Here is an 8,818-nt window from a genome sequence, read left to right as displayed (position 1 = left end):
AATTAATCATGTTTTACTAGTTTATAATTCTTTATATTTTTTCCTTGTTCAAATTACTGATGTGGTTTCTTTCTCCTGAATAGATTCTGACTGATACACCAGTATATGGAAGTGCAATCAATTTCTGTTTATTGACCTTGAGGTTCTACAACTTGCTAAATTCACTTATTAATTCTAACAGTTTTTCTGTGGATTTATTTGGCATGTTGTCTATGCACAGTGACATTTTATTTCTTCTTTCTAAGCCTTATCATTTTATTTAACTTGCCTTATTGTACTGGCTAGCATCCCTAGTACAAAGTTGAACAGAGTCTTGAGAGGGGGCCTCTTATTAGTTTCCTATTGCTGCTCTAACAAATTACCATAGAGTTAGTGGCTTAAAATAACACATATTTATTCTCTTACAGTTCTGGAGGTTAGAAGTACAAAATCAGTTTCACTGGGCCAAAGTCAAGTGTCAGCAGGGCTGGTTCCTTCTGGAGGCTCTGAAGGGAGAATCTCTTTCCTTGCCTTTTTCAGCTTCTAATGGCTGCCTATATTCCTTGGCTTGGGGCACCTTCCTCCATTTTCAAAGGGCATTATTTCAATATCTGCTTCCATCATCACATCACATTCTCCTCGGATTCTGACTCTTCCTATGTCCCTCTTATAAAGACCATTGTGATTACACCAGACCCACCTAGATAATGCAGGATAATCTCCTCAGGTCAAGATCTTTAACTTAATCACATCTGCAAAGTCCCTTTTGCCAAATAAGGTAACAGTCACAGATTCTGGGGATTAGAATGTGGATATATTATGGGAAGGGACATTATTCAGCCTGCTACAGCATCCTTCCCTCATTCCCAAACTTAGAAGGAAAGGTTTCAACATGTCTCCATTAAGTATGCTATTTTCTATAGGCTTTGGTAGATATCCTTGATGAGATTAAGGAAGTTTACTTCCATTTTTAGTTTTCTAAATGTTTTTTAAACCCATGAAACCAGGGCGAAATACATGAAACAATTTTTTTCTTGAGAGAATTATATTACCTCTTTAAGTTTTGTTAAGTGGTGAATTACACTGATTGATTTTCAAATGCTAAAACAACCTAGAATTCCTAGTGTTCCTAGAATAAACTAAACTCTGTTCTGATACACTAACCTTTTGCTATTATTTCATTATTTCTTCCAGGATTTTTTTCATCTAAATGTATGAGTGATATTAGCTTTTAATTTTCCTTTTCCATAATGTTCTTGTTAGGTTTTGGTATCAAGGTTATGCTGACCTCCTAAAGTCATCTTGAAAGTGTTCCCTTGAGAATTCCCTGGTGGTCCAGTGGTCAGGACTCCGCGCTTTCACTGCCAAGGGCACGGGTTTGATCCCTGGTCTGGGAACCCTCAAGCCATGTGGCACAGCCAAAAAAAAAAAGAAAGTGTTCCCTCTATTTCTATTCTCTGGAAGAGTTTCTGTAACACTGGTTTCATTTCTTTCTTAAAATATTAAACATGCATACTGTAATGGCTAATGAAGCTATATGAGCTCAGAGCTTTCTATGTGGAAAGTTTCAAAATTTCAGATCCAATTTCTTTAATAGTTATAAGATTGTTCAGATTTTCTATTTCTTTTTGTGTCAGTTTTTATAAGTGTATGTGTACATATATATTTTAAGAATGTGTCCATTTAATCTAAAGTTTCCATTTATTAGCATAAGAATTTCCATAATATATCTTATGATCTTTTTAATGTCTGTAAAGTCTGTAGTAATGTCCCCCCTTTCAATCCTGGCATCAGTTATTTGGTCTCTCTTTCTTTCTCTCCTTATGAGGGTTATATCAACATTTTCTTCAAAGAACCATTTTTTGTTACTTTGTTAATCACAGTTTCATCTTTTAAAATATATACATTGAAGGATATCAATGCCTCCCTAATTTGCATCCCATAAGTTCTGATATGTTGTATTTTCATTACTCAATTTCAGCATTCTAACTTCCACTGTGATTTCTTCTTTGATCCAAGGGTTATTTAGAAGTGTATTTCTCATTTCCAAGCCCAAAGGGATTTTCTAGCTACCTTATGTAATTGAGTTGTAGCTCAATTCACTATGTCAGAGAATTTATTCTATATGTTTCCAATACAAAATTTGTTGAGATTTACTTTATGTTCCATTTAATGGTCAATTTTTGTAAATGTTCCATTTGTGCTTGACAGCAATGTATATTCTGCAATGTTGGATGCAGAGTTCTATATATTAAATATGTCTTTTAGGGAACATTAGCTAATCTTTTTGTTTGTTTATACTTTCGGTTCCTGTGAGAGAGGAGTGTTAAAATCTCCCACTATGATGGTAGGTTTTTCTACTTCTACTTGTTCAGTGCATTTTTGTTTTACATATTTTTGAAGGAGGCTATATTAGTAGGTGCATACACATTTAGAATGGATTTAGTTGGAAAACTGAATATTTTATCATAAAGTGTTCCTTTAATTTTCTAGTAATGTATATCTCCTTGAAGTCTACTTTGTCTGATATTAATACAGCTGTTCCCACTTTGTTTTTGTTAGTGTTTTCATGTTGTATCTTTTCGTAAATTTTATTTTCAATGTTTTGTACAGATTTCCCCTGACGTAAAATGCAGTTACATCCCAATAAACCTATCATAAGTTTAAGATATTGTGAGTAAAAAATGCATTTAATATTTACATCTAACCTACTGAACAGCATAGCTTAGCCTAGCCTACCTTAAATGTGCTCAGAACACTTACATTACCCTATAGTTGGGCAAAATCATCTAACACAAAACGTATTTTATAGTAAAGTGTCGAATATCTCATGTAATTTATTGAATACTGTACTGAAAGTGAAAAACAGAATGGCTGTATGGGTATGGAATGGTTGTACGTGTATTGGTTGTTTACCCTTGTGATCTTGTGGCTGACTGGGAGCTGTGGCTCAATGCTACTACCCAGCATCATGAGAGAGCATTGTACCACATATTGCTAGCCTGGGAAAAGATCAAAATTCAAAATTCGAAGTATGGTTTCTACTCAATGCATATGGCTTTCACACCATTTTAAAGTTGAAAAATTGTAAGTTGAACCACCATAAATTGGGGACCACCTGTATATATGACTCTACTGTCTACTGGCTTCTGCTGCAACTGCTGAGAAGTCTGATGTCACTCTAATTGTTGTCTCTGTAGCACCGTGTGTTTCCTCTGCTTGCTTTTAAGATTTTCTCTTCACTGTTGGTGCTCTGCAGTTTCACCACAAGTGTGTGTAGGTGTGAATTTAATTTTATTTACCCTATTTGAGAATCACTGTTCCTCTTTACCTGTGAATTTGAGTCTTTCAACAGTATTGGAAAAGTCTCAGCCATCATCATGTCAAATATATTCTCTCTTACATTCTCTCCTCCTGTGGCCCCTCCTGCTGCGGAGCACAGGCTCTGGACGTACAGGCCCACTGGCCATGGCCCACGGGCCCAGCCGCTCCGCGGCACGTGGGATCCTCGCGGACCGGGGCACAAACCCGTGTCCCCTGCACTGGTGGGCGGACTCTCAACCACTGTGCCACCAGGGAAGCCCTCTAATTCTTTTTTAAGCAATGTCTAATCTTCTGTTAAACCCACTCACTATGTTTTCTTAATGAGTTTTTATATCTATATAAAATAAAAATGGTTCTTCTTTAAATCATTTTCAAATGCGTATTTGTGATTCCATCTTTCATTTCTTTAAACATTTTCTTTGTCAGTAATTTTTTATTTTGTATTTGATAATTCCAATATATGATGTCCTTGGGAAACTAATCTGTTGCTTAGTGTTTCTGCTGACTCTCTCTCGTGGTAGCTTGTCCCCTTGTTTGTTTGGTGATCTTCGGTTGTGACCTCACATTAGTTGATCTTAATCTCTGGATATACTAGTGGCCCAAATTAGGGACACTTCCCATGAAGACGGATTTGCATTTGCTTGCCAGGAGTTGGGGGCACTACAGACCTAGGACTACTTTAGTCACTTTGAGGATCTAGGCTTAATGTTGTCAGTCTCAAATTCAGCTTATCCATCTTTCTACTATCCTATGGTTTAGTCTCAGGATTGACTGCTACACCAATATTAGTATTTGCCCCCAGGACAATCTAGCCTTTTGTGCTTGCTTGCTGTTCCATGTTCCAACATGTGGTTTTAAAAATCCTTTAATGGAGAGAGGAAATGCAGCCTAGAGATTTATCTTAATTACTGTGAGGCTGGTAAATGCGTTAAACTAATGTATCCTCTAGAATCTAGCTGTTTCTAAACAGGAGGACCTTCCAGAGTGTCTAGTCAAACATACTACCAGAAGAGGAGTCTAATTCTGGGTTGCTGTTGTTTTTTTAAGTTGAAAGAAGCTTACTGAAAAGGAGGAATATGCTTTTGTCCAAGCATATAATGGATTATATTTCATTTTTATCTCTATCATTCCTTGCTGGTAAAAGTAGAAAACTGAAATCTTAAGGAAACAAAGAAAATGAAAACTAATTTGTATGTAACCTGGTATGTTAAGAAATCGTAAGCATTACATAATTTTTTTTACCTGATTTACTGCTGTCTTGAAGTTGGAAAACACGAATGAGGTCAGTTTTTTGTGAAATCATTCTCTCTTTTAACATCCTGATGGCTCTACTTTCAACAGCATTCATCCTATGTTAAGAAAATAATTATTGGGTGAAAGTTACATAAGTCATCCTGTTCTGTTTCATTTTAATATGATTTGTTGCCACTCACCAGTTTCTACATTAAATGAACTGTCTAACTTAACAAATAGCATATTACTAGGTGGTGAATGTGTTTATATGTATGTGTGTGTGAAATTTTAAAAGGATTATCACTGATGTTTTCTTTTTGATTTCAAAGATTCACATGAGGGCTTCCCTGGTGGCGCAGTGGTTGAGAGTCCGCCTGCCGATGCAGGGGACATGGGTTCGTGCCCCGGTCCGGGAAGATCCCACATGCCGCGGAGTGCTTGTGCCCGTGAGCCATGGCCGCTGAACCTGCGTGTCCGGAGCCTGTGCTCCGCAATGGGAGAGGCCACAACAGTGAGAGGCCCGCGTACCGCAAAAAAAAAAAAAACCAAAAATAAAACAAAGATTCACATGAACAATTAGTGTACGAGAATATCCAAGACAAGAAGGAAAACAAAGAGGGACTTGCTATAGCAGATGTTGAAATTTACCTTAAAGTTACTTAAACAAAACAGCAGGTATTGACACAAGAGAAGACAGATACATACATGAATAGAATACAATTTTCATAAATATAGTGAACTATAATATATATGGGAACAATATATATGACAAAGGAGGTATTAAAATTCAGTAGAAAAGGACGATTTTTAAAAATAGTGCTAGCACAATTAATGTCTGGATGTTAAACTTCTACCTCAGACCATTTACAAAAATAAATTCAAAATAAAGGAGGAACAAAGTAGTCATGAGTCACCCCCAAAAAGCAAAATGGCAGATGTAAATCCAACCATATCAATAATAACATCGTATTTGAATGGATTAAATAAATAAAAAAGCAGAGATTGTGAGACTGAATTAAAAAAATAAGATCCAACTATATGTTGTCTACAGGAGACACACTTTAGTTTCAAAGATACAAAGAGTTTGAAAGGAAAAAGTATACCATGCAAACAGCAATCAGAAGAGAGTTAGAGTGGCCATACTAATAGGAGACAAAATAGACTTTAAGACAAAAGCTATTACTAGAGAAAAAGAGGGATATTTTATAATGATAAAAGAACCAATCAGTCAAGAAGATGAAATAATTATAAAACATATATGAAACTAACAACAGAGCCCAAAGCTACATGAAACAAAAACTGACAGAACTGAGGGGGCAAATAGACAATTCAACAGTAACAGTTGGGGACTTCAGTACTCTACTTTCAATAACAGATAGAACAACTAGGCAGAAAATCAAAAAGGATATAAAAGACTTGAACAGCACTATAAACCAATTGGATCTAACAGATTTGTATAAAACATTTCACCCAACATCAGCAGAATATATATTCTTCTAAAGCATATATGGAATATTCTCCACAATAAGACCCCATGTTAGGCCATAATGTAAGTCTCAATAGATTTAACATGATTAAAACCATACAAAGTATCTTTCCTGACTACAAATAAATAAATAAATTAGAGATTAATAACAAAGAAATTGGGAAGATCACCATGTAAGGAAATTAAGCAATACAATCCTAAATAACCAATGGGTCAAAGAAGAAATCACAAAAGAAATAGAAAATACTCTAAGATGAATGAAACTGTAAATACAACATGCCAAAACATATGAGATGCAATTAAAGCACTGCTTAGAGGAAAATATATATCCATAAATACCTATATTAAAAAAGAAAGATATCAAATCAATAGCATAATGTCTATCTTCAAAAGCTAGAAAAAAAAAGATTAAACTAAAATCCAAAGCAAATACATGGATGGAAATAATAAAGAACAGATGAGAAATACATGAAATAGAGAAATAAAAAAACAATAGAGAAAATCAACAAAACCAAAAATTGGTTCCTCGAAAAGATCAATAAAATTGACAAACTTTTAGCTAGACTGGCTAAGGAAAAAAAAAAAAGACCCAAATTTCTAAAATCAAATGATTTTAGAAAGAGGGGTCATCACATCTGACCTCATAGAAATAAAAAGTATAAGGGAATACTATGAACAATTGTACACCAACAAATTAGATAACGGACAAATTCCTATAAAGATACAAATTACCAAAATTGGCTAGGAAGAAATAGAAAACTGAACATACCTGGAACAAGGAACAAGACTGAATAAGTAATCAAACAACTTCTCACACAAAAAAGCTCAGGGCCAGATGGCTTCACTGGTGAATTCACCAAACATTTAAAGAAGAATTAATACCAATCATTCACAAACTCTTCCAAAAAATAGAAAAGGTGGGAATACCACCCATCTTATTATATAAAGCCAGTATTACCATGATACCAAAACCAAAGATCACAAGAAAATTACAGACCAATAACTCTTATGAATATAGATGGAAAATCCCCAACAAAATACTAGCAAACTGCATCTAGCAATATATAAAAAGGATCATATACCATTAACAAGTGGGATGTATCCCAAGAATGCAAGGTTTGTTTAACATCTCAAATTAATCAATGTAACACATCATATTAATAGAATAAAGAACAAAATCCACATGATCATCTCAATACATTCAGAAAAAGTATTTGACAAAATCCAACACTCTTCATGATAAAAACAGTCAACAAACTAGGCATGGAAGGGAACATCCTCAACCTGATAAGGGGCGTCTACAAAAAACACATAGCTAATATACATAATGCTGAAAGAGTGAATATGTCCCTCTTAAGATCAGGAAGAAGACAAGGGTATCTGCTCTCACCACTTCTGTTCAATATTGGTTTGGAGGTCCTAGCCAGGCAGTTAAGCAAGAAAAGAAAGTAAAAGGCATCCAGATTGGAAAGGAAGAAGTAAAACTATCCGCACTCACAGATATGATCTTGTATATAGAAAATCCCATAGATTCCACTAAAAACTATTAGAACTTTGTACAGCAACTATACTTCAATAAAAAAGAGAAATTAAAAAAACTATTAGAACTAATAAAGAAGTTCATTAAGATTGCACAACATACAAAAATCAACTGTATTTCTATACATTATAAATGAATAATCCAAAAATGTAATTAAGAAAACAATCCCAGTTCTCGCTCCCTCTAGTGATAACACCAGAATCACAACTAGCTGCTGAACAATCATCGACAGGAAGACACTGGAACTCACCAAAAAAGATACCCCACATCCAAAGACAAAGGAGAAGCCACAATGAGACTGTAGGAGGGGCGCAATCACAGCAAAATCAAATCCCATAACTGCTGGGTGGGCGACTCACAGACTGGAGAACAGCTATAACACAGAAGTCCACCCACTGGAGTGAAGGTTCTGAGACCCACATCAGGCTTCCCAACCTGGGGGTCCAGCAATGGGAGCAGGTGTTCCTAGAGAATTACACTTTGAAGGCTAGTGGGATTTGATTACAAGACTTTGACAGGACTCGGGGAAACAGAAACTCTACTCTTGGACAGCACACACAAAGCAGTGTGTGCATCGGGACACAGGGGAAGGAGCAGTGACGCCACAGGAGACTGAACCAGACCTACCTGGCTAGTGTTGGAGGGTCGCCTGCAGAGGCGGAGCATGGCTGTGTCTCACCGTGAGGACTATTATAGGGGTCCCAGAAGGCGAAGAGAGAGAGAAAGGACCACAGAAAATTGTTGAAGAGATTATAGTCGAAAACTTCCCTAACATGGGAAAGAAAATAGCCACCCAAGTCCAGGAAGCACAGCAAGTCCCATACAGGATAAACGCAAGGAGAAACACACTGAATACTACAAAGCTACAGTAATCAAGACAATATTGTACTGGCACAAAAACAGAAACATAGGTTAATGGAGCAAGATAGAAAGCCCGGAGATAAACCCACGCACCTATGGTCAACTAATCTTTGACAAAGGAGGCAAGGATATACAATGGAGAAAAGACAGTCTCTTCAATAAGTGGTGCTGGGAAAACTGGACAGCTATATGTAAAAGAATGAAATTAGAACAATGGCTAACACCAAACACAAAAATAAACTCAAAATGAATTCAAGACCTAAATGTAAGACTGGACACTGTAAAACTCTTAGAGGAAAACATAGGAAGAACACTCTTTGACATAAATCACAGCAAGATGTTTTTTGATCCACCTCCTAGAGTAATGGAAATAAAAACAAAAATAAACAAATGGG

The 8,818-nt window shown here is 35.9% G+C and overlaps 1 protein-coding gene across 1 annotated transcript in view; it reads right to left on the bottom strand.

The window, feature by feature from the left end:
* The window catches only part of PPEF1 (protein phosphatase with EF-hand domain 1), a 109,815-nt gene that overhangs the window by 6,076 nt on the left and 94,921 nt on the right, over window positions 1-8,818 (bottom strand). The window contains exon 14 of the mRNA XM_024739360.1: window positions 4,546-4,652. Coding sequence (XP_024595128.1) covers window positions 4,546-4,652 — 107 coding nt within the window. The remainder of the gene's footprint in view (window positions 1-4,545; window positions 4,653-8,818) is intronic.

The sequence above is a fragment of the Neophocaena asiaeorientalis genome, unplaced genomic scaffold (genome assembly GCF_003031525.2).
Source record: "Neophocaena asiaeorientalis asiaeorientalis breed wild unplaced genomic scaffold, Neophocaena_asiaeorientalis_V1.1 scaffold771, whole genome shotgun sequence".
Classification (NCBI taxonomy): domain Eukaryota; kingdom Metazoa; phylum Chordata; class Mammalia; order Artiodactyla; family Phocoenidae; genus Neophocaena; species Neophocaena asiaeorientalis.
This window is presented reverse-complemented; position numbering and strand designations above follow the sequence as displayed.